General features: G+C 46.7%; 1 protein-coding gene across 2 annotated transcripts in view; it reads right to left on the bottom strand.

Moving 5' to 3' along the window:
* Nucleotides 1-27,081, bottom strand: part of GMPR (guanosine monophosphate reductase) — a 57,918-nt gene that overhangs the window by 11,416 nt on the left and 19,421 nt on the right. The window contains exons 5-6 of one of the 2 annotated variants that reach the window (XM_020876014.2): nucleotides 16,804-16,885; nucleotides 12,761-12,867 (exon numbers count right to left, since the gene is read on the bottom strand). The exons of the other annotated variant lie outside the window; for it this stretch is intronic. Of the exons in view, the coding sequence (XP_020731673.1) occupies nucleotides 12,761-12,867; nucleotides 16,804-16,885 (189 nt within the window). The remainder of the gene's footprint in view (nucleotides 1-12,760; nucleotides 12,868-16,803; nucleotides 16,886-27,081) is intronic. 2 annotated transcript variants of the gene reach the window in all.

The raw sequence follows: 27,081 nt of genomic DNA, 5'->3' as shown, positions 1-27,081 counted from the left end.
GTCTCTAACTGAGGACGTGGGTCCCTGTGACTCAGCCCTCCTTTTCCGATCTGCTTTTAAGCCTGTCCTTCCAGGAGCTAGACCTCAAACACTCAGTTCAGTTGCTCAGTTGTGTCCAGCTCTTTGCAGCCCCATGGACTGCAGCACACTAGGCCTCCTGTCCATCACCAGCTCCCAGAGCCTACTCAAACTCATGTTCATCGCATTGGTGATGCCACCCAACCATCTCATCCTCTGTCGTCCCCTTCTCCTCCTGCCTTCAATCTTTCCCAGCATCAGGGTCTTTTCAAATGGGTCAGTTATTCGTATCAGATGGCCAAAGTATTGGAGTTTCAGCTTCAGCATCAGTCCTTCCAATGAATATTCAGGACTGATTTCCTTTAGGATGGACTGGTTGAATCTCAAACACTGCTTCATTGCAATTCTGATCAAAAGGCAGGGGTGGGGATTCAATCTCTTGTTTTTATGAATATTTACTGACTGCAGTTACCTCCTCCATCAAGTGCATCACTCATGTCTGGCTTTCCTGACCCCAGAGGACCATGGGGTCACAAGCAAGGATTGATTTCAGAGGCAGGCTCTCCATAAAAGGGATGTGGCCATAGCCCTTCACGTGAATACAGTCACATACACAGCCGTGTGTCCGGCTGGTGCTTCAAATTTCCCACATATTTTTACTTTCTCTTTTATTTTTTTTAAAAAAATTTTTTTTAACTTTCTCTTTCAAAGGTGCAACCCCTCTATGCCCTTCACTTGACTTGCTAATTATTTTTAAATTGCTTTATCTTTTTATCAAAACCAGTTCTCCACAGTAGGGTTTCAAACTTATAACCTCAAAAGAATAAATAGGGACTGGCCCTGGCAGTCTAATGGTTAAGACTCCCAAGCCATGGGTTTGATCCCTGGGTGGGGAACTAATGTCCCATATGCCATGCAGTATGGCCAGAAAAAAAAAGAAGGTTAAATAAACTCATGCTTCCAATAAAAAGGTCCCTAGCAGGGTCTGACTTAAAAGATGTGTACACACCTGCACGCACACACACAAAAGTGTATTCTTAAGTCTTAATTCACTTGTGAATAGTTTGTGACTGCTCATGCAGGCTTCTGCAAATGTCACACCTGTGTGGTCAGTGATGAGGCCTGACTCAGAAAGCCTGCGCTCCAGGGACCCCCAGAGAACAAGCTCTTCTCCTCCCAGGATGTACACAGATGTTAAGATGTCCACAGTTAACAGGACTTCATGATGTGCTTGGGAGAGGAAACCATACATAGCACTTCGTCTACTCACTGTGTCAGGGTGGGATTTATGAAATAGGCAATGCACGGCCAAAAGGCAGGACTACAGTTTAACCCAGTGCAACCCAACGTCACATAACGCCTTAGGGCAAAGGAGTCTGCCCCCAACTACATTTACAGGTAACCTCCAAAGGAGGGTCAAAGCATCCTTCATGTTCTCAGGAGGCAAAGACATCCATTTACTTTCATACATGAACACACACACTTGCAGGGAAAAAAAACAACATGCAAATATTTCAAGGGTTACTTGTTTTCCAAGAGTGTTGAAGTATTTAAGTAGAAAGGGTATCACATGACATGAGTGGTGATTCAATCTGTGAACTGTCAGCATGTCCTCTTCTTAAAAATACCTGCCCAGCCCTAAAAGAAGAGGCAGTGAAAACAAGCATGCAGTGGACAGAGGGAACTAAATCAAGCACCAACTATGAACAAGGGGTTCTTACAAATTCCATTTTTCTATTCAAACACCACAAGTACCAGAGGCTGATATTTTGTAGGTGGGGAAAAACAAAGAGGGAGGCTCAGAACTGCCTGGCAGTCCTATTAAGATAACCAGGCCGAGGAATTTCACCATAGCCATGAGTAAGGCCAGAAAAAAAGAAGTTAAATAAATGCTTCGAATAAAGGCAGCAGGGCTTACTTAAAAATTGTAAGCACCTACCACAGACAAAAGCGATCAAGTCAAACTGTGAAATATTCGCTCATGCTAGGTTTGCAAATGTCACTGTAAGAGGCTGACTGAACCTTCTCAGGTACCCCAGAAACCAAGGCTCTTGTCCTCAGGATAGTACACGATGTTAAGAGCCAAGTTCGAAGTGTGCTGGAGAGAACCTACTGCACCTCGATCTTCACTGTGCATGGGATTTGTGAATGCAACAAGGCTCAAAACAGGATAATTTAGACCCCATAACCATCGCATAGGGGTAACCCTAGCTAGAAGTCTGCAATAACATTTACAACCTGGTAGGCAAGAAACCCTTACATGTCGGGATGGCAAAGACAACCATTTATTTCTACGAATCCAAAGGTGGAGTGACTTGTTCAAGGTCACACAGCTATAATAATGGATGAATGAGATTAGAACCCTAGTTAAGACGAAATTCTAAAAATGTCTAAAAGCATACATATCAAAACATTAGCAGTGGTTATCTTAAGATGGCATTTCTATAGAATCAGAAATAGAGAAGTGGGACCTAATCAAGCTTCTAAGCTTTTGCACAGCAAAGGAAACCATAATCATAACAAAAAGACAACTTATGGACTGGGAGAAAATATTTGCAAATGATACAACTAACAAGAGCTTAATTTTCTAAATATACAAATAGTTCATACAACTCAACAACAAACAAACAATCCCATCAAAAAATGGGCAAAAGGCCTAAATAGACATTTCTCCAAAGAAGACATACTGATGGTCAATAGGGACATGAAAAGATGCTCATCATCTCTAGTTATTACAGAAATGCAATCAAAATTACAATGAGGTACCCCTTGCACCAGGCAGAATGGACATCATTAAAAAGTCTACAAATGACAAATGATAGAGAGGGTGTAAAGAAAAGAACTCTGCTACACTGTTGGTGGGAATGTAAATTGGTGCAGCCACTATGGAAGAATATGGAGCATGGAGGTTCCTCAAAAAACTAAAAATAGAGTTGCCATGTGATCCAGCTGGTCCCACTCCTGGGCATCTATCCAGACTAAACTCTAATCTGAAAAGAAACACACACTTTTATGTTCACAGCAGCACTAGTCACAATACCCAAGACATGGAAACAACCTAAACTGTCCTCTGATATATGAATGGATAAAGCTCTCTCTACACACACGCACACACACAGAGGAATATTACGCAGCCTTAAAAAGAATGCAATCATGCCATTTGCAGCAACATGAATGGACCGACAGATTATCATACCAAATGAAGCAAGTCAAAAAGAGAAAGACAGGGGCTTCGCTGGTGGCTCAGCGGGAAAGAATCCACCTGCCATGGGTACGGGTACAGTCCTGGATCCAGGAAGATCCCACATGCTGTGGAGCAACTAAGCCCGTGCACCACAAGTACTGCGCCTGCGCTCTAGAGTCCGGGCGCCACAGCTACTGAGTCTGCGCACGCTGGAGCCCACGCCCTACAAGAGTAGGCGCCGCAATGAGACGTCTGCACACCGCAGCTAGAGAGGGCCCCTGCTTGCCACAGCTAGAGAAAAGCCCGCGCAGCAACAAAGACCCAGCACAGCCCGAAATAGGTTATTTTTTTAAAAGACAAATACAGTATCCTTTATATATGGAATCTAAAATATGACACAAACGACCTTATCTACAAAACAGAAACAGGCTCACAGACATAGAGAACCAGACGTCTTGTGCTTGCCGAGAGGGAGGGGTCGAAGGGAGGCGAGAATGAAGTTTGGGATTAGCAGATGCTATCTATTATATGTAAAATGGGTAAACAGTGTCCTACTGCATAGCACAGGGAACTATATTCAATATCCTGCAATACATCATAATGGAAAAGTATGTATGTGTGTGTGTGTAACGGAATCACTTTGCAGTGCAGCAGAAATTAACGCACTGTAAATCGACTGTGCTTTAATAAGTTTTTTTTAAAAGATGGCATTTCTCGTAGTCTTTATTTCCTTTATATTTCTAACTTTTATTAGGCTAAACGTATTTGGTTGAGGGATTTTTCAAGCCTCAAAAAGATTAAATTTTTTGAATGACTTTGTTTAGATCTTTTCAAATAATGGTCTGACCATTCCTAAACTAACCATAAGCTAATGCATTAAATCAACAAAATAAGAAATCTGCGGATCAATGGATCCCTCTTTGTGGAGGGTCAGGGAGTGGATGAGAGCCCTATTGACTGGGTGGAGATGAGCCAGGGGTTGGAGGTTATTCTGAATCAGCCCCACCTCTATCATTCTCTCCTCAAACTGGGGAAGCATGCTCTGTAGGTCTTTATCAAATACAGTGGTTAAAATTTTGGCCCTGAGTAGGGAGACAAAAGTGATTCCAGCCAACCTCATCACAGGACTTTTTTTTTTAGGTCCTGGGAAGCACTACAGAGTCCAGACTATTTTGGGTATGGACAGTGAACTCATCTGGTTGGTCCAATCCCTCACCTTCCTCAGGGTTCACCAGGTCCTGACTCTGATCCCTTCACTGGAACACAGGCTTCGGAGCCCTGAGGGGAAAGGCCGAGCTATAAGCACAGATTAAGCTGAAGCTTCCCCCAAAGCACCGGGGTCGGGAAGGGGCGGACCGGGAACGCTGGGCCAACCCTGCATTCTTGTTGACTTCAGCGAGCCCTAATCCTCTGAGTCTCCATGTTTTCTAAATGAGGGTGATCAAGGGAAGGCGTGGAACACAGGAGGTGAACAGGCCTCAGTTTCAGAGCTGGCTCTGCCCTCCACCAGCAGTGTGATGCTGAGCAAATCACTACGGTCTCCAAGCTTCAGTCTCCTCACCAGGTATGATGATGTTATATGTCAACTTGACTGGGCTGTAGATTGGCCAAAAATTGTCCTGGGTGTTTCTGAGAGGGTGTTTTGGGGATAAGAGTGTGTGCATGCTAAGTCGCTTCAGCCATGTCCCAACTCTTGGCAATCCTATGGACTGTAGCCTACCAGGCTCCTCTGTCCATGGGGTTCTCCATGTTAAAAATACTGGAGTGGATTGCCATGCCCTTCTCCAGGGGATCTTCCCAACCCAGGGATTGAACCCATGTCTCTTACACTGGCAGGCAGATTCTTTACCACTGGCACCACCTGGGAAGCCCTTTGTGGATGAGAGTAATATGCAAATCAGTAAAGCAGACTGCTTGCCCGCATGTGGGTGGGCCTCACCTAATCACCTGGAGGCCTGAATGGCACGAAAAGGCTGAGACTTCCCCAGGGGAGAGGATTCTTCCTCAATGACTGCCTTAGAGTTGGGCCACTGACTCCCACTGAAACACAGGCTCTCCATGGTTCTCAGGTCTTGGAACTCAAGACTGGAACCACACAGTCAGCCCTCCGAGGTCTGCAGCTTGCCAATTCGCCCTACAGATCTTGCAATTATTTTCAGTCCTATTGTCATGTGAACCAATTTATTTCCTTATAATAAATCTACTTCTATCTAAACTCACATATGCACACACACACCCCCTACTGGTTCTGTTTCTCTGGAGAACCCTGACTAACACACCTGTCCAAAGAAGATAACAGCTACCTCATACCTAGATGGTTCCAGGGATTAGAGATTATAGGTATACCGTGCCCAGAAGATAGATGTTCAATACCTGACAGCCATCATGACCTCGAAAGCTGTTTCTACCTTTAAAATGCTCTCCGTTGCGTCACGTCCCCAGCAGATGACAAGACAAAATGAATTGGTCACACCTTACTCTTCAGGGGGTGTCTTGGATTTCTTAGCCCTCTGCCTTTCAGAAGCCCACATGAATCACAATAAATAGAAATTCAGTTCAAGTCCAGCCTCTTGGGTGTGGCCAACCCCCTGACAGCTTCCTTCTGAACTGCAGTAGCAAAGATGTGCAAATTCAGCAATGAGAGTATAAAATAAGGCAGCTGGAAGGAAGCCGGACAAAGTGGCAGGATCCAAACAACTGACAGGTTTCCACTGGGTTTAGGTCTCTTGGCAAGTGGGGGAAACCTGTTTGTGAAACTCCATTAGACAAATGGACAGCAAGAAAAACAGCTGCTCTGAACCACAAGATACTTAGCTGATCAGAGGAATGAGCTGAAGTCAGAGATGCAGAACCCATGTAAGTCTGTGAACTTCACGGGGTCTCTGCTGGTTACAAATTGAACTTCTAGCCCTATCTAGGAAAGCTCTGGCCACCCATGGAAAAATAAGAACCTCAGAGCATCCGGACCACCAGCTTGGGCTGTCACTGTCCCTGGCAAACTCAGAGAAACTGTTTTGTGGGTGTCAGATGGCGGCTCTGGCACATGGACCCAGCCTGTGTGTGTTGAGCCTCGACTCTAGAAGCCAGTGTCTCTCAAGCTTGAGAACAGACCCAGATTACTCGGAGGGCTTGTTAATTGCACCTTCAGGGCTTCTCATTCACTAGGTCTGAGATGAGGCCTGAGAACGTCTCACAAGTTCTCAGCTGATACTGGTACTGCTGGTCTGGGCACACACTTAGAGAACAGCTGACATAAGCTATAAATTAGAGAGTGCTGGGTAAGGAGATCCCCAGTTGATTTTCAGAGTGACTTGTGGTGCAAACACAGCCTCCACCCCTGCTCCCCCTGCAAAATCCTGTAAACTAAGCAAGTGTAAAATTTCCAGAAAGACACAAATATGGGATCTCAGAGTAAGTCCATAGTAACACTTCATTAATTTGACCTCTACCAATTTAGAAATGGTGGTCATTGAAGGAATATATATAAGGTCTAAATTGTTATTAAGACTCTTGATAGTGAGTGGAGAATTATGACTAATTACATATAGTGCTCTAGGGGCCAAACTATGAACAGTCTCATTCACCAGGATTGAGGGAATGTAAATTGATACATGCACTATGGAGAACAGTATGGGAATTCCTCAAAAATCTAAAAATAGAGCTACCATATGATCCAGCAATCCCATTCCTGGACACATACCAGAGAAAACCATAACTCAAAAAGATACATGCACCCCAATGTTCATTTCAGCACTATTTACAATACCAGGACATGGAAGCAACCTAAATGTCCATCGACAGATGAATGGACAAAGATGTGGTACATATGCACAATCACACACACAATAGAATATTACTCGGCCATAAAATGAAATGAAATTGTGCCACTTGCAGAGACACAGATGGACCTGTATACAGAATGAAGTAAGTCAGAAGGGAAAATCAAATATCATATCTTAACACATATATGTGGAATCTAGAAAAACGGTACAGACGAACTTATCTGCAAAGCAGAAACAGTCACAGATGTAGAGAACAAATGGAGTGGAGACCAAGGGGGAAAGGAGAGGGTGAAATGGATTGGGAGATTGGGATTGACATTTATACACTATTATGCGTAAAATAGGTAACTAGTGAGAACCTACTGTACGGCACAAGGAATCCTACCCAATGCTCTGTGGTGACCTATGCGGGAGGGAAGAGGAGATATATGTATACCTGTGGCTATGCTGTACAACTGAAACACAACATTATAAAGCAAGTGTACTTCAATAAAAACTTTTTTTTTAATTAAACAGAATGGGGGCCAGGAATGTGTACAGTGAAAAGCTTCCCTGGTGACTGTCATACAACCAGCCCAAGAGGCAGCTATGGTGAGCGTTCAAGAACCACATTGGAGGACTGCACTGTTTGTTAACTCCAATGATGTCAATCAACTCACTCCATAAATGTAGGCTGATGGCTCTCTGTCAGCCTTTTATACACAAGTTGTTCAACAGACGGGTCTTAATTTGCTCACTGCGGCAAAAGCTAAAAGAGAAAGATACTGAGTTGAAGACCTTAGAACTGTCATGCATGCGTGCTAAGTCGTTTCAGTCATGTCTGACTCTCTGTGGCCCTATGGACTATAGCCCACCAGGCAAGAATACTGGAGTGGGTTGCCATGCCCTTCTCCAAGGGATCTTCCCAACCGAGGGATTGAAGCTGCATCTCTTATGCCTCCTGCATTGGCAGGCGGGTTCTTTATCACTAGCACCACCTGGGAAAGAACTCTGTCAGCACCCGATAAATCTTCGGTCATTTATTCCAGCCTCAGCACACAGTAGATGCTCAATGAATATGAACTAACTGAATGGATGGATGGATGGAAAGCCTGGATGAGAAACCAGAAGGAACACAGGAAGTGAGCGTGGGACCACGAATCAAAGACCTAGATCTTAATTTCGGTTTATCAAGTCATGTGGGGGAAGCACTGGCAGCAAGGCTCAGATGCTGTAGTAAAATTTGAAAGAGATTGTGTGCTTATAGGGATTTTTAAAGTATATTATTATACCCTCAATACCGAAATCAGATTGATTATATTCTTTGCAGCCGAAAATGGAGAGGCTCTATACAGTCAGCAAAAACAAGACTGGGAGCTGACTGTGGCTCAGATCACAAATTTTCTATTGCAAAATTCAGACTTAAATTGAAGACAGTAGAGAAAACCACTATTCTGGTATGACCTAAATCAAATCCCTTATGATTATACAGTGGAAGTGACAAAGAGATTCAAGGGATTAGATCTGATAGAGTGCCTGAAGAACTATGGGTGGAGGTTCATAACACTGTATGGGAGGCGGTGATCAAAAACATCCCTAAGAAAAAGAAATGCAAAAAGGCAAAATGGTTGTTTGAAGAGGCCTTACAAATAGCTGAGAAAAGAAGAGAAGGGAAAGGCAAAGGAGAAAAGGAAAGATACACCCATTTGAATGAAGAGTTCCAAAGAATAGCAAGGAGAGATAAGAAAGCTTTAAGTGAACAATGCAAATAGAGGAAAACAATAGAATGGGAAAGACTAGAGATCTCTTCAAGAAAATTAGAGATACAAAAGGAACATTTCATGCAAAGATGGGCACAATAAAGGACAGAAACAGTATGGACCTAACAGAAGCAGCAGATATTAAGAAGAGGTGGCAAGAATACACAGAAGAACTATACAAAAAAGGTCTTCATGACCCAGATAACCATGGTGGTATGATCACTCATCTAGAGCCAGACATCCTGGAGTCTGAAGTCAAGTGGGTCTTTGGAGGTATTACTATGAACAAAGCTAATAGAGATGATGGAATTCCAGCTCAGCTATTTCAAAGCCTAAAAAATGATGCTGTAAAAGTGCTGCACTCAATATGCTAGCAAATTTGGAAAACTCAGCACTGGCCACAGGACTGGAAAAGGTCAGTTTTCATTCTAATCCCAAAGAAAGGGGTGCCAAAGAATGCTCAAACTACCACACAATTGCACTCATTTCACATGCTAGCAAAGTAATGCTCACTATTCTCCAAGCTAGGCTTCAACTGTCCGTGAACCGAGAACTTCCAGATGTGCAAGCTGGATTTAGAAAAGGCAGAGGAAACAAAGATCAAATTGCTAACACCTGCTGGATCATGGAAAAAGCAAGAGAATTATAGAAAAACACCTGCTTCATTGACTGTGCTCAAGTCTTTGTGTGGATCACAACAAACTGTAGAAAATTCTTTAAGAGATGGGAATACCAGGCCACCTTACCTGCCTCCTAAGAAATCTGTATGCAGGTCAAGCAAGTTAGAACCAGACACGGAACAACAGACTATACCAAATGGGGAAAGGAGTACGTCAAGAGTATATATTGTCACCCTGCTTATTTAACTTATATGTAGAGTAAATCATGTGAAATACCAGGTTGGATGAAGCACAAGCTTAAATCAAGACTGCTGGGAGAAATATCAATAACCTCAGATATGCAGATGATACCACCCTTATGGCAGAAATCGAAGAGGAACTCAAGAACCTCTTGTTGAAAGTCAAAGAGGAGAGTAAAAAAGCTGGTTTAAAACTCAACATTCAAAAGACAAAGATTATGGCATCTGGTCCCATCACTTCATGGCAAATAGATGGGGAAACAGTGGAAACAGTGGCTGACTTTATTTTGGGGGGCTCCAAAATCACTGCAGATGGTGACTGCAGCCATGAAATTAAAAGACGCTTACTCCTTGGAAGGAAAGTTATGACCAACCTAGACAGCATATTAAAAAGCAGAGACATTACTTTGCCAAGAAAGGTCCATCTAGTCAAAGCTATGGTTTTTCCAGTAGTCATGTGTGGATGTGAGAGTTGGACCATAAAGAAAGCTGAGCACTGAAGAACTGATGCTTTTGAACTGTGGTGTTGGAGAAGACTCTTGAGAGTCCCTTGGACTCCAAGGAGATCCAACCAGTCCATCCTAAAGGAAATCAGTCCTGAATATTCATTGGAAGGACTGATGCTGAAGCTCCAATACTTTGGCCACCTGATGCAAAGAGCCAACTCACTAGAAAAGTCCCTGATGCTGGGAAAGATTGAGGGCAGGAAGAGAAAGAGGCAACAGAGGATGAGATGGATGGATGGCATCATCGACTCAATGAACGTAAGTTTCAGCAACTCCAGGGGACAGCGAAGGACAGAGAAGCTTGTTGTGCTGTAGTCCATGGGGTAGCAAAGAGTCGGACATGACTGAGTAATTGAACAACAAAAAATTATGTCCTCAAAGCAAGTCCAGAAATAAAATCTCACTAGTTTCAATGCTGAACCAAAACCAATAACAGATCATTCCACCAGAATGTTAATTTACTACATCCATTTTTTTAACCAAAATAGCCTGTCAATTATTTAATGTGACTTAGCAACTGAACAAGTGAAAAGGACTGAAGATTTAATTTACTATATTTGAGTCCATTGTTATAGCACCACTAAAAACATGGCAAAAGTTCGGAATTTAGATATGTATTATTAAATATATATAATTCAAATGTTTATAGGATATACATGGGCTTCCTTTATGGCTCAGCTGGTAAAGAATCTGCCTGCAATGTGGGAGACCTGGGTTCAATCCCTGAGTTGGGAAGATACCCTGGAGAAGGCAAAGGCTACCGACTCCACTATTCTGGCCTGGATAATTCCATGGACTGTTCACACCATGGGGTTGCGAAGAGGAGAACATGACTGAGAGACTTATTATATATATATATATATCACCCACATAAGCTGAAGCCATAGCTCTGTCCAAGTCCATCCAGCTATATCTGACAAGTTCTGCCTGTTCTGGGCATCTCACCTAGAAGGAGACAGATGTGATGACTACTTGAATGATGGTCATGTCGATAAAGGTAGAGAAGAATGACAGACAAACTGAGGGTTAAATTGACACGCATTCAATCTGTAATAGTTAGTTGCTGAGTACTGGGGTGTTGTCCTTCCAGGAGCTCCATAGCAGTGCTGTTAGATCACTGACTCTCTTCACCTCCATCCATATACCCCTCCACCCACATAATCTAACTTCTGCCCCCAGCATCGCACCGAACCCACGCCGACTACAGAAACCGGTGACCGGCCAGAGCACTGAGAGCTTTGCAGATGTGAGTAGCTAAGGTGAGGTCACCTTGGAGAAGGGTGGGCTCTAGTCCCATATGACTGATGTTCTTATAAAAAGGAGAAATCTGGACACAAAGGCAGACGTGCATGCGGGCAGGATGCCCTGTGAAAACTGGAGCTCTGGTGTCCTTAGCGGAGCAACTACCATAAACTCTGGAGGTTGGAACGGCGGTTTCCCTGGAGGCTTCATGGTCCTACTGACACCTTGATCTTGGACCTTTGACCTCCAGAAGAGTGAGACAATATAGTTCTTATTTGTTCAGTTCAGTTACTCAATCCTGTCCAACTCTTTGCGACTCCATGGACTGCAGCACACCAGGCCTCCCTGTCCATCACCAACTCTCAGAGTTTACTCAAACTCATGTCCATTGAGTCGGTGATGCTATCCAACTATCTCATCCTCTGTCTTCCCCTTCTCCTCCTGCCTTCAATCTTTCCCAGCATCAGGGTCTTGTCCAGTGAGTCAGTTCTTTGCATCAGATGGCCAAACTATTGGAGTTTCAGCTTCAGCAACAGTCCTTTCAATGAATATTCAGGACTGATTTCCTTTAGAATGGACTGGCTGGATCTCCTTACTGTCCAAGGGATTTTCAAGAGTCTTCTCCAACACCACAGTTCAAAAGCATCAATTCTTTAGCACTCAGCTTTCTTTATAGTCCAACTCTTACATCCATACATGACTACTGGGAAAACCATTGCCCTGACTAGATGGACGTTTGTTGACAAAGTAATGCCTCTGCTTTTTAATATGCTGTCTAGGTTGGTCATAACTTTCCTTCCAAGGAGTAAGTGTCTTTTAATTTCATGGCTGCAGTCACCATCTGCAGTGATTTTGGAGCCCCCAAAAATAAAGTCAGCCACTGTTTCCACTGTTTCCCTGTCTATTTGCCATGAAGTGATGGGACCAGATGCCATGATCTTAGTTTTCTGAATGTTGAGCTTTCAGCCAGCTTTTTCACTCTCCTCTTTCACTTTCATCAAGAGGCTCTTGAATTCTTCTTCACTTTCTGCCATAAGGGTGGTGTCATCTGTATATCTGAGGTTATTGATATTTCTCCCAGCAATCCTGATTCCAGCTTGTGCATCATCCAGTAAGAGGAACTTTGTTACAGTGAGCCCTAGCAAGAGAACACGTGACCCTCCCATTTTCTCAAAGCTCCCCATGTACCCCGTCATGATATGCACCGCCTCCAGCTATTACTGATTACAGAGTAGCTACTGACCAAGGAGCTGCCCCCTTCTCCGCAGTCCCCAGGAAGCAGGGCCTGTACCTCTGCTGAGTGTCACCGAATGCTGCGAGCATGGTCCCCAGCTGGCTCCCGAGACCACAGGGTCACCAACGAGGTGAAGGGCAGCCAGGGAGCAAGGGCCTCCCGGAAACAGCCCCCCCAGCCCCCCTCGGACACCTACCGAGATGATGTGCCCCTTCAGGCCATGGGCCGAGTCTGCACACTCGATCACGGCGCTCAGCTGGGGGTAGCCCACCCCCGTCTTGGTGCGGGTGGTACACACGGAACCTGAATGGAGGAGGAGGGGGACCCCAGAGAGAGATGGTTAGGACTGAGCAGGACTCGACACAATGAGCCTTCTCTCCCATCACGCAGCCACACCCCCATTTCCTGGGGGTGGGGGAGGGGGGCGGAGGCGGGGCGCGGGGCGGGGTGGCCCCCGAAGCTCAGCGGAGGTGGCTATAACCACCGTCCTGACCACTCATCCTTTCCAGGCCTCATCACCCACATCTGCTCAGGTCCGGGACACTCCCCCCTACACCGGTCACCATCACTCTCCATGACATCAGCTCCCTTGACTTCCCAACCTTCAACTCTACTCCTTCCCACCTTCCCTCACTTCCCACACAACCACAAGGGACCTTCAGACGCCTCCCATGGCCTTGAGCCTCCTTGACCTTCAACTTCTGTCAAATGACTCACTTCTCTAAGCCTCAGTGCCTCGCTTAAAAAGTGGAAATGAAAGCACTGACCTCATGGGGCTGTGATGGAGATGAAATGACATGAGGGGATAAAGACTGCCCGGCCTCCAGTAAGCCACTGAGCAAAGGGGCCGGTGCCCAGGGCATGTTCACAGCCGCCCTCTGCCTCGGCTCTGCCTCTACACACGCCAGCCTCCTGGTCCTCACCCTCTCCTGGTCCATCTCTCACCCTGTCCAGCCCAGCCACTGAGGTCAGCTTCCACTGAAGAACTCAAACCAGCCACCCCGATGCCTTCATTCCCCCCGACCTCTGCCCTCCCCATGGTCAACCCCAGTCCTAGTTCACTGTCTGCAGTGCATCAGCCCAGTTAGGTCCAGGCCGAATCAGACGGGCCTGTCCAGCACGTCTCCGTGCCCAAGCTTCCCCTTCCCTCCCAGCACACCAGCGCCTGCTCCGAGGCCAGCCAGCTCAAGCTCTGGACTGTCTACCCGCCTGTCCCCTCTTCTCTCCGCCCGCCCCACTTGGCACCCCCCAGCCTCACTGACCTTTCCTTTCCTCCCACCTCAGGGAACCCCTGTATGTGACGTTCTGTCTCCCGAGCGCTCCCCTCTGCACCAGCCCCCTGGTCTGGCCAAGCCTTTCTCATCTTCCAGGCTTCATCTTCAATGTCACTGCCTCAGGGACGTTGTTCGTCACAGCGGCTCGTTTCAAAAAGAGCATTTAAGTCATTATTTGTGTAAGAACTGAGGATCTGTTTTCTCCGCTGGAGGGTAAGCTCCATGGATGTTCACTGTTGTCGATCCAGCGCTGAGAACAGACCTTTGTGCATAATAAGGCCGCTATAAATAGTCACTGAAAGAATGCCTGAACTCAAGAATGAATGAGTCACATCTCTGTCTCCACGCTTCACCACTCACTCACTCACTCCGTCGCTCCTGCCTGTCTGGGGGTGTCGCCTATGGGCCAGTGTAAAGGCTGAGCGTGAACTCCTCCACTCCCACCAGACTTGCGCAAAGCCTCTGCCTCCTCTCCTTTTCCCCACCATCACTAGTGGCTTCCCAGCTGCCCACAAACCTCTCCCGACAGGTCGAGAGTCAAGGCTATATATATACTCTGAGGCCTGGCTCCGCAGGGACACCGGGACCAGGGGAGCCGCTTTCTCCCGCATCCAGTTGCAGGGAGGACCCATCTCCTTCTGTCCATCCTCACAACACGGCCACTCGCTCCCTGGGGGCTGTGGAGCTTCCCTCCCAACCAAGGCAGCCCTGCCCCAGACACGCACTGTGCGAGGCACAAGTGGAGCTTTACAACCTCTGGCTCAGAATCGGCCTTCCTCCTTTCCCACTCCACTGCCAGATCCTCGAGGGCGGGCAGGGACTCAGCTGCAGTGGCCCGGAGCTCTGCATGGGTGAGGGATAAGGCGGGGGAGTGGTCCTGATGAACCCCCAAGTTGAAAGGAGAAACTGGGTACCCACTTCCTCCCAGCCCTGGTGGCCATGGGGCACATTTTTAATGCTTTTTTCCCCCAGGTCCCAGGAGTTGTTCCATGACGAACCTTATTTAATGCTGTCATCTAGATGGCCAAAGTCCACTGTTTTTATGCTCAAGAGCTCATGAAATGTAAACATCATCTCCAATCGGTTTATAGAAATGACTCCAATACATCAGGCTCAAAGAAAGCTTCTTACTCCCTTTGGTCACCTCTGTTCTAAACAGACCGCTTGGGAGGCACACATTGACAGCAGAAGGACAATAAATCTTCGGGGGAAAGAGACTGTGTACATAGAGGACATGTGGGAAGGAAGCAAGGGCAGCTGGATACTCAAGATTACATGGAGAACAGCCCTAAGGAACAAGAAGATGGTTTACACAACCTCACACCCTGTACATACAGCACCCACCCAGCTCTATGGCAGCTAGGAGACACTCAATACATTTATGTGGTGAAATAGGTGATCGGTGCATGCTCTACTTTGAAGGGAGAGAAAGAGTCTTCCTGGTCTAACTGTTAGCCTATTTGACTCCATCACAAGCCTGGTCTGTTACAGCCCATTCTAAGTGGAGGACAGTGCCCTGTAAGCAAGAACAGGCCTTAAGCACTGAGTTTCTAATAATGACAGACACTCAGTAAAGACCACAGCTCTCTTTCCTCTTGCTCAGACTATTAGAGACTGTTGGGTGAGTGGCAATATCAAAAGCCCACCCTTGAGAACCTCGCTGTGTGTTAAAAGCTTGGGGCCTGGGCTTCCCTGGTGGAGCTCAGTAGTAAAGAATCCACCTGCCAAGGCAGGAGACACAACTTTGATCCCCGGTCCAGGAAGATCCCACATGTTGTGGAGCAACTCAGCCCATGTGACTCAACTATTGAGCCTGAGCCCTAGAGCCCGGGAGCCCTTAACTACTGTGCCCACGGGCCTGGAATCTGTGCTCCATAAGAAAAGCCAGCACGATGAGAAGCCCCTGCATCACACTAGAGAGTAGCCTCCGTCTACCAAAATGTGAGGAAAGCCTGCACAGCAATGAACACCCAGCACAGCCAAAAATAAATAGATACAATCATTTTTTAAAAAAATGCTTAGGGCCTTTTACAAGCCTACAGGGCTCTCCTTTCCTTAGAGTCTCTTCCTGCCGATCCTAGTCCCTCAAGGCTGACGACTGTGCCGGGTCACAACACAACCATCTTTTCTGCCTCCCTCTCATATTAGATTATGGTTTGCTTCCTTTTTTGGTAGTGTCTTCTGAGAGCATGGTATTTGTTAAAAAAAAAAAAAAAAAAGCTTTGCTGTTTTTCTATTCCCAGATGAAAATGTATATCTCTTTTCCTCCTCTCCCATTTTAGTGTTTGGTTAATCATGGATGTGCAAGGAGGAATTTTTAATATGAAGAAGTTAAAAATATGGAAGCTCATGCACCTGTCTGGCCAAAAGGGAAAGTCAGCATCAAGTGGCCCCGAGAGAAATAGATCTACCCAGAAGAGGGGAGATCTATTCTTCCATTCAGAATGCCACTGGTGGTCCTGGGAGGGAAGGCCTGGGAGGATGCAGCAAAATCTGAGATGGATATGGATCAGCTGAAGAGCCAAAGGTGATAACTGCCTGGGCCATGAATCAGGTTCACACGGAGCCTCAGCTGCATGCTTATTTGCAATGTTTGGGGTCCCTCAAACATTCACATAAAGTGGAGTCATTCACATCCATTAACTGTCCCCATGAGCTCTTCATCCCTCACCTTTCCCTTCAAGGTGAATGGGATCACTCATGAGCTCACCAAGACCTTATTTGAACCGAACCACATTCAAGTTCATTCAGAAATTCCCAGAGGCATCAGAAAGCAGTTCAGTGATATTTCCAATCAGGAGCCTCTTCTGATCAGAAGCTCAACAATACTTCCAAAAGAAATGTGCTTTAAACCTGTGGCCGGATCATTCCTGAGGTCCCTTCTGGGCATCTCTGGTCCCCACAAGTGCTAGACCCCAATCCTCCCCAACAACACACCCTCCGCTGTGCTCCCAGCAAGTCTTACCTGGTCCAACTCCCACTTTAATGATATCTGCTCCAGAAAGAATAAGCTCTTCTACCATCTCTCCCGTCACCACATTCCCTGCCTGGGATAGAAAGAATACAGTTCATGATCAGGAACTACTCCGGGAGGAACAAAGGTGAGTGATGGGGGAGCCCCACACCTGAACACAAGGAGGAGCCGGTTCTGAGGCCATCAGGCAGCCAAGGGGACAAAAGTGAAAAATGGGAGAAGACAAGGGACCAATCCCTGAATCAACTTTCAGCCAACTGGTGGCTTAGGGTTTTCTCCAGGTTTCCTTTCTTCTCAACTGTGATGGTGTGATCACTCACCGAGAGCCAGACGTCCTAGAGTATGACGTCAACTGGGCCTTAGGAAGTATCACCACCAACCAAGTGAGTGGAGGTGATGGAATTCCAGCTGAGCTATTTTAAATCCTAAAAGATGATGCTGTTAAAGTGCTGCACTCAGTGCGCCAGCAAATTTGGAAACAACCCTAAATAACAACAATTAACAAGAACACAGAACTGGACACCCCAGGCTGGGTGAGCTGACAGCATGAGGAATTTACAGCACTACATAACTTTAGAACTCCAAGAGACCTTAAGACTTTCTAGGTCAGGCAAGACAAACTCTTACAGGGAACACAAATATATAAAATAAACACAATGAAAAAAAATAAACACAATGAAACACTCTCTGAGCTGATTAAAATGTTAATTGTGGTTCACAGTGTGTAAAACCCCTGGAGAACTTCTATGGAACCAATAGAGCCCAGAATTAGGGAACTACTGACCACCTCACAGCTGGGGAAATACCTGGGTATCCCATCCTAGAGGAAATCAGTCCTGAATGTTCATTGGAAGGACTGATGCTGAAGCTGGAACTCCAATACTTTGGCCACCTGATGCCAAGAACTGACTCATTCGAAAAGACCCTGATGCTGGGAAAGATTGAAGGCAGGAGGAAAAGGGGACAACAGAGGATGAGATGCCTGGATAGCATCACTGACTTGATGGACATGAGTTTGAGCAAGCTCCAGGACTTGGTGATGGACAGGGAAGCCTGGCACGCTGCAGTCCATGGGGTTGCAAAGAGTCAGACACAACTGAACGACTGGGTTGAACTAAACCCATCCTAGGGTCAAGTGGCTCCCGCTGAGATATGAAAAGGCAGATGAACCCTAGGCACCGTGGGGACTGGAACATACTTCATTTTCAGAGCAACATGAAACTGTGGTCCTAAGAATAAACCCATAAGCCAGGAAGTGGTAGAAACTAAAAACCAGAAGGATGCATCTGGTTTGAAAACAGTGCATGTTCTTTCACTGCAGGAGCCTGAGAACATAAAAACAGCCCTTTTTATTACAACTCACTAGCCTGTGGATTCTTCAGTTGGTACATAGAATACTTGGCAGGATGCCTGTCTGAATTTTCACAACTGTGCAAAGTCCTATTTTGGGCAGTGTATCCCTAACTCATACAACTTCATTTTTGGCATTGAAGCCCCAAGTGTCTTTTCACTGAATTGATTCCAAGGAGAATTTTTCTTTCTCTGCCTAGACAACAATGACTTTTAACTTTGTATAAAAGGATCTTCGAAAGGGGTGATGAGGATGGCTCAAAGTTACTTTAATCCCAACAGCATTTGACAATGGAAAATGATAGCCTAGAGAAAGGATAGGAAGATATGAGAATACAGTACATGATAAAGACAGCATTTCACGTCACAGAGGAAAGGAACAATATTTCAATAGACATAAATATTGAAATTTGGGGGGGAAGGGAGCTTTCAGAAACAGATATGGATTATCACTCATACCTTGCACCAAAATAAGCTTCAGATAAATTAAAAGTTGTCTCCTCCCAGATTTAGAGGAAAGCTTTGAATTACTTATAATACACATACAAGTGAAGAAACATAAAGACAGATGTGTCTACATGAAAGTTAAAAACCTGCATAAACACACACTCATACATACAATCAACAAAACTAATAAACAACCTGGTGGAGAAAAAGATTTAAAATTACGAAGAAGACTAACATTATAAGAGCTTTTCCAAATCTACAAGAAAAATGCTAGCACCGCACAGAATAACTTCCGAAGGATATGAACTAATGAGAGAAATAAAAGTGGCCAATAAACACAGGGAGAGTGTTTAACCTTCACCAGCAATCAAATTTCAATGAAGCTATCAGCAAGGTACCACTTTTCACTTAACAAATTGTCAGTGATTATAAAAACTAAATGCTGGAAACAGACACTCGTTCTCTGCCAGTGGAATGCCTATTCCAGTACAAGTTTTCCTAGAAAATAATTTGCCCGTATACAGAAATGAAAAGTATGTATATCCTTTGATCCAATAACTTTCAGGATTTTCTCTCAAGGCAATAATTATGGATGAGGTCAAGGACTTAACTACAAACATGTATCACTGTTAACAGTGCAAAACTGCAAATATATTCCCCCAAATGGTAATAGTTCGACAAGCTCTGGCCAACCCATGTGATGCTTATAAGGTTGGTTTGATGCCATGGGAAAATGTTTAAATGCTTTCAGTATAATGTTAGGAGAAACAGAAGGAAATAGTAAGATCTCAGTTTTGTTAAACAAGTATATGTGTAGATGAAGACATACACCAAAAAACATGTAAACATAAAAAAAAACATAAAAAACATAAAACATGTCCTGGTGAGGGAATATTCTGACTTTTATCAATAATTCCTTACAATTTCTTGGATTTGACAGTAGAAACTGCATTACTCTTACAATTGAAAGTTATAGTTTCTGTTTTCTTAGGGTTGTTTTTTTTTTCCTCCTAAGCATACAGCTCTGAACCTGGAAAAGAACTTAGTAGGAACCCAAGAAGGCCTTCCCTGGTGGCTCAGCAGTAAAGAACGCCTTCAGTGCAGGAGCTGCAGGAGACACAGGTTCGATCCCTGGGTCGGGAAGATTGCCCTAGAAGAGGGCATGGCAACCCACTGCAGTACTCTCCCCTGGAGAATCCCATGGACAGAGGAGCCTGGCAGATACAACGCACAGGGTCGCAGAGAGTCACACACAACAGAAGTGACTTAGCACGCACACAGGAACCCAAGAAACGGCACGCCAAGCTCTCATTCTTCCTCCCTGGTTGACTTGCTAAAAATTCAAAATAAATTTTACAAATAAAAATTAATTATAAGTTAAAAATAAAACACCTGAAGAAGCTACTCGAAGCTCCTCACAAGGTTTCACTGTCATTGTGGATTTTTCTCTCCATTCTGGTACTGCCTACAGACCAGTTTAAAAGGGTTCACTTTATACCAAATAAGTCAATTCAAGTCACCTCAGATGGACATAGCAAATATAACCATGTGAGGTCAAGGTAAGTTTAAAAGTGTGGAGGGAGCTGACGCCATTGTAAGAGGCCAGGGGCTTCTCAAGGTGTCCCCACGTCCCCTGAGCTGCCGCCGGGGCTCCTGAACCAGAGGCAGGCACCTGAGGGCTGAGCATGGATAAACCCAGAGCGATGACGAAACGCCTCCAGCCCGAGGACCACACAACAAGGCTGCCAATGGCTAGGAGAGGGCGGTGAGTGTCCACTGGCAGGAACAAAAACCTATCCAAGTTTGAAACCAAGACGGGCAAACACAAAAGCTGAAAGGAGAAGTCAAGTTCGGAAACGCAAGAAGCTCCAGGAGTATGGTTAGGTTCTGGGGGAAGCCCAGCCCACAGCGCAGGCAGCCGGCGGGCTCGGGCTGCGGCGTTAGTTGGCCGGGGATGATTAGCGAGCAGTCGGCATATCTTGACCAGAAACAGCTCCTGTGGGGAGTGGATACCACAGGCTCAGAAGTGGCAGCATGTCCGGCTCGGTCACGACCGGGGCAGCCAGGACAAAGAGAAGCTGCAGCCCCCAGCTGGGTCCCAGAGCGCACAGGTGGAGGTTTCTGTTAGGCCCCCCTCTCCCCAGGGAGGCCAGGCGCTGTCCGGGCACCACCTCCTGCTCCTCCGTGTCCAGGGCAGGTGGGAGGGGCCAGAGAACACACAGAAAATGGACAAAACGAACACTTTACGTACTTCTGTATCATTTTAAAAAGGCCTCTCGGGGCCTGTCTGGTGGCTCGGTGATTAAGAATCCCCCTGCCAATGCAGGAGACGTGGCTTCCATCCCTGGTCCAGGAAGATCCCACAGGCTGACAAGTGACTATGCCTCTGCGCCACGAGTATTGAAGCCTGAGCACCCTAGAGCTCATGCTCTGCAACGAGAGAAGCTACCAGAAGGAGACGTCCGCTAGCTGCAACTAGAGGAAAGCCCGTGCAGCAACAAAGACCCGGCACAGCCAAAAATTAAAATTTTTTTTAAAAATTAAAACTTTTAAAAATAAATTTAAAAAGTCCTCTGGGCAAAAACCAGCCCCAATTCTTCCAGTTCTCCTTTGGACCCAGACATCTATGGCAAGATAACTTCAGAAAGCTGGGCCTGACTGACGGCCCTCCCACTTACTGGGTAATTTTAAGAATATCACATCCACTCCGAGTCTCCATTTATCCTGCTATAAAGTGGGGCGGATCAGATCCACCTGTCCTTGTCACTGGAAGGTTTACAAAGGAACTTCACCAATATCCATCTCCAGAACTTTTTCATCATCCCAAACTGAAATTTTGTACCCGTTAAACAGTAAGTTTTCTACCCACTTTTTACTGGCTCTTCAGAAGTCTTTTGCCAAAAAAATTCCTTTCTATAGAATGAGAAAATTTGGAAAACTCAGCAGTGGCCACAGGACTGGAAATGGTCAGTTTTCATTCCAATCCCAAAGAAGGGCAATGCCAAGGAATGTTCAAACTACTGCACAACTGCACTCATCTCACATGCTAGCAAGGTAATGCTTAAAATTCTTCAAGTTAGGCTTCATCAGCATGTGAACTGATAACTTCCAAATATACAAGCTGGATTTAGAAAAGGCAGAGGAACCAGAGATCAAATCGTCAACATCCACTGGATTACACGAAAAAGCAAGAGAATTCGAAAAAAACATCTATTTCTGCTTCATTCACTATGCTTAAGCCTTTGTGTGGATCACAACAAACTGTGGAAAATTCTTAGAAGAGATGGGAATACCAGACCACCTTACCTGTCTCCTGTGAAACCTGCATGCAGGTCAAGAAGTAACATTTAGAATCAGTCATGGAACAACAGACTGGTTCCAAACTGGGAAAGGAGTATGTGAAGGCTGTATGTTGTCACCCCGCTTATTTAACTTACGTGCAGAGTACATCATTGAAATGCAGGGTTGGATGAAGTACAAGCTGGAATCAAGATTGCCGGGAGAAATATCAATAACCTCAGATATACAGATGACACCACCCTTATGGCAGAAAGCAAAGAAGAACTAAAGAGCCTCTTGATAAAAGTGAAAGAGGAGAGTGAAAAAGTTAGCTTAAAGCTCAACATTCAGTAAACTAAGATCAAGGCATCTGGTCCCATCACTTCATGGCAAATGGGGAAACAATGGAAACAGTGACAGACTTTATTTTGGGGGGCTCCAAAATCACTGCAGATGCTGACTGCAGCCTTGCAATTAAAAGACACTCACTCCTGGGAAGAAAAGCTATGACAAACCTAGACAGCATATTAAAAAGCGGAGACATCACTTTGCCTACAAAGGTCCATATAGTCAAAGCTATGGTTTTTCCATTAGTCATGTACAGATGTGAGAGCTGGACCATAAAGAAGAATGAGTGCAGAGGAAATTATGCTTTTGAACTGTGGTGCTGGAGAAGACTCTTGAGAGTCTCTTGGACTGCAAGGAGATCAGACAAGTCAATCCTAAAGGAAATCAACCCTGAATATTCATTGGAAGGACTGATGCTGATGCTGAAGCTTCAATACTTTGGCCACCTGATGCAAACAGCTGACTCATTGGAAAAGACCCTGATGCTGGGAAAGACTGAGGGCAGGAGGAGAAGGGGTCGACAGAGGATGAGATGGTTGGGTGGCATCACCGACTCGATGGACATGAGTTTGAGCTAACTCCGAGAGACAGCAAAGGACAGGGAAGCCTGGTGTGCTGCAGTCCATGAGGTCGCAAAGAGTTGGACACGACTGAGCAAATGAACAACAAGCCAACAGCAGCAGACTGAATCTGGCCTAAGGGCCAACTCCTAACAGAAGGGGCTGGAACATTAATGCCAAAGTCTTCCCCTCATGCACCCGAGGATATCCCTCTATTTACCTGGGCATTCCAGGGAGGAGGAGATGCCACCAAGGCAATAACCACCTTTCACGTGAAAAATACAAGCAACTGAATTTACTGTGTGACTCTCAGAGACACACATCAGCTGCATCTCGGGGGCCCTTCCTAGCTTCTGCCGCAGTTTCAGTTTACACCAGTTCCAGAGAGAGGATGAACCAAAAAATCTAGGCTAACCTGGCCTGAGAGGGTGTCTGCACTTCAGGGAGGTAAATTCGGGTGCCCACGGCCACCACCTTCAAAGAACACCGAAGAGCATCTCCCCACCACCCACCCACCCCACCGCCACCCCAGGAAGAGGCATAGAGCAGGCGGGGCCTCCATGTGACTCAGAACCTCGTCTGACCATGAAATGCTGGAGAAAGGATCCAGACAGGTGCCTGAGCCACTGGCCACACACAGAAAGGCCAAGGACATGCCCACAGCTTCCCAGGGGTCTGCCAACAGTGGCTGACTTGACATTCCCCAGGGGAGCAGAGCTAGTCTCTCTGAACAGATTAGGTGTCACAAGCCTGTGTCCTGAGGGCCAGATCAGAAAGAGCCACCAGCACAAAAGCACTTTCCAGGCCCAACCTGGGTTTCTCAGGTGGCTCTCGTGGTAAAGAATCTGCCTGCCAATGCAGGAGACAGGGGACACCATAGGTTCGATCCCTAGGTTGAGAAGAGCCCCTGGAGGAGAAAATGGCAACCCACTCCAGTATTCTTGCCTGGAAAACTGAATGGACAGAGGAGCCTTGTGGGCTACAGTCCATAGAGTCGGACCCAACTGAACACACACAAGAGACCCAACATAGGAACCTCTCTGCCACAAGGAGCCTGAGCTGGTAGGGGGTCTGGCTGCAGCATGGTGTAATGGGGGGGGGGGGCTGGAATGGAGGATTCCAGACCCTGAGGACACACCATCTAACTCAGTCCCACCTCTCACTGGCTGCGCGAACATCAAAAAGTTTCTTGACCCCTCTAGGCTGAAGCCTCCCACCAACTAAAGTAGGTGCTCTTAGCCTTACTCGAGCACGAGTTACCATAAAAGACAAGTGCCTGGTCCTTGTTAGTGCCTCTTTCCACAGTCCCTGGAATCCACCCAAGAACACACCATTCCCATTCCTCTCGGAAAGCCACCAGGCAGAGGCCCAGAGGACGTGTCCCACTCTAACACCCAGCACCTTCACAAGACCCTTTTCTGCCAGTGACGTTCTCTAAACACCTCACTTCCTCCCTCCTGACCTGCAGCAGTGCTTTCCTTAGGGGAAAGGTAAGAGGCAAAGGGTCCATGCGAATCCAAGATGTGCTGGGCGATGGGAGCAGCAAGCCTGGAACTGGGGCTCTGCCAAGACGCTTCTGAGCCGCCCTTCCATTCACTGCAGAGAAGCCGTCAGGACAGCACTCGGCATCCCGAGTTATATACCTTTCAGTTCCCCATCAGTGGACAAACGCATCCTCACAATGCCTCCAAATGCCACAAGGAAAATTATCTTCCTAAAGACCAAGGGTGTTAAGAGTACTGGAGGTTTCCACGTGAATCTGAGGGGTCAGTGTAGGTAAAGCAGCTGGGGGAGAAAGGCTAGAGCCTCCTGCTCATCACTGGGGAGACCAATCCCAACACTGGGAACACACCCCCTGGGCAGTCAGCAGGAGCTGCCGAGGAACACTGAGAAGCATCACCCCCGCACCCCCCACCCACCCACCCCACCCCTGCCTCCCCGGGGAAAATGCACAGAGCAGGCGGGGCCTCCATGTGGCTCAGCACTCCTGGACGCCCAGGGGGCCTGGGAACTCAGTGTCAATCTCCCCCTCCTCGCCTCACCCCCACCCCAGCAGCCCCCAGGCACTGCTGACGCCCTTCCCCTGCCCTGCCAGCCCACCTCCTTCCTGCACCGCCCGTCTCCCTGGTCCTCTCCCTGGAGCTGGAACCCAGGCTCCACACCAGGCAGCCCGCTCAGCCGTGAGTACACCCAGCTGTGAGCTAAAACTCCCCGGCAACTGTGTGCAGGGTGCACGGCAAACTCTGGGGCGCTGGGGAATTTCTGCTCTCACTGTCCTGTTTCAAAAAGTGGTTCATGTTTTCTCCTTCTTAAAACTCATATAACACCCCCCATCCCACCCCTATTTCTCTTCTCCATCAGCCTTCCGCCTCTGGTTCAGTTCCCAGAGCACGTGCCCTCAGTACTTGCCCACTTGCCACTGGGTGACTAGTGCACCCTTGCCATCAGCCCATTTGATCCCCATGATGATGCTCCAAGCATTTTTATCTCGACCAGCTTTTCACAGGGGAGAAGAATGAGCTTCAGAAGGTAGGTGATGTCCCCAACGTGGTTCAGCCGAACCATGCTGCTCATGCGGCCACACCGACACCAGGCACCCTCAGCGATGTTAATGCTGGTACAACCAGCATCGAAGCAGAGCACGAGGTCAAGGGCAAGGGAGGCATCTGGGAAATGGGGTTAAGATTCATCCCAGGAACAGTATATGACCCCACAGCTTCCACAAAACGATGTGGGCCATCGCAATGGACTACAGAGGCAAAGAAGACCCAGGAGATATGCAGTAGAGTCACCATTTACATGAGGTTCGAAAATGGGCAAAACTGAAGCGGTGTCGTTTATGCATGCATTGGTAGATGGCAAAACCGGGGACACTCGAGGAAGGAAATGAGCATCAGGCAGAGAGGGGCTTTTGTCCGAGGTGGGAGGAGGCGCTGCAGAGGCATGCTGAAGGGCCCCTGCTTTTATGACTGTTTATTAAACACCCGTGTCTTATGCACTTGTTTGTATGTATGTCATATTTCACAACTGAATACGTCAATTATCCAAGACAAAGAAGTAGAGTCACGAGGTTGCTTCATTCAATAAGTGTAATTTCTGGTCCCTAACAACTGGAGGTGAACTGGAATGATCTGGAAAGATCTATATCCCACTACCTCAGATCAGAGGAAACGTCAACAGCAACCCAGAAGTACTCACCAGAAGGAATCGACAAAGGACTCCTCCTGCGCAAATATTTGTCCTGCTCTTCCTACCATCTCAGTCCTCACTGCACAGAGTTTGCGTTTAACACCAAATGTTTGTAGGGCTCCCAGGTCCCAGCTGAGGGGAGGGGGCTTCTGCCCTCCCAGGAGGCCAGCTTTCTCATTCCTCCGTTTCCACAGATGACTGGGGCACAAGAGCCAGCTGGGGCCTCAGGACTAGAGACATATGCCTTGCTGGGTCATGACAGGAGCCTGAGGAAGCTGCCCAGCTCAGGACTGAGAAACAGGAAACTGGTCACGTGTATGGCCCAGTGGATGGAGGCAGCTTCATGACTAAAGTAAACAAGGATGGGGCATGTTTACAGGTCGTCAGGGGCAGAGCCTGGACTCTGGACTCTGACCTCAAACCTCAGCTCGGCCACTCCACAAGGCGTGCCACACTCACAAGGGTGTGACCTTGTGAAAATCCCAAAGTCGAAGGATCAGGAACAAGGATTTCTCATCTGCAATAAACTTGGGACAACAGTTCCTACTCTACAGAGATGTAAAAAGAAAGAACAGACGGAAGCCTCCTGAAACATGGGAGTGAGAGTGTCAGTCACTCAGTCGTGTCTGACTCTTTGCAACCCCATGGACCATAGTCTGCCAGGCTTCTCTGCCCATGGGATTCTCCAGGCGAGAATACTGGAGCTCATTGCCACTCCCTTCTCCAGGGGACGTTCCGAACCCAGGGATTGAACTTAGGTCTCCTGCACTGCAGGTGAATTCTCGACCTTCTGAAAAACATGAGAGGAACTCAATAAATGGTGTTTCTTTATCAAACACAACAATGCTGGTAGCACTATTACTGGGGTGAAATGAATCTTACTGTTTCCCCCCCCCAACTTCAAACATGGCACAGTTGGTTGACTTCGGGAAAATACTTGATGCTTTCTTCTCACTTGATTGGAAAGCATAAAAGTACTTATCTCAAAAATGTTGGGGGGCTTCCCTGTGGCTCAGTGGTAAAGAATCTGCCTGCCAATACAGGAGACACGGGTTCAATTCCCGGTCCAGGAAGACCCACATGCTACGGAGCAACT

This window comes from Odocoileus virginianus, chromosome 27, assembly GCF_023699985.2.
Source record: "Odocoileus virginianus isolate 20LAN1187 ecotype Illinois chromosome 27, Ovbor_1.2, whole genome shotgun sequence".
Classification (NCBI taxonomy): domain Eukaryota; kingdom Metazoa; phylum Chordata; class Mammalia; order Artiodactyla; family Cervidae; genus Odocoileus; species Odocoileus virginianus.
Note: the sequence above shows the minus strand (reverse complement) of the source record. Positions and strands in the feature narration are given on the sequence as shown.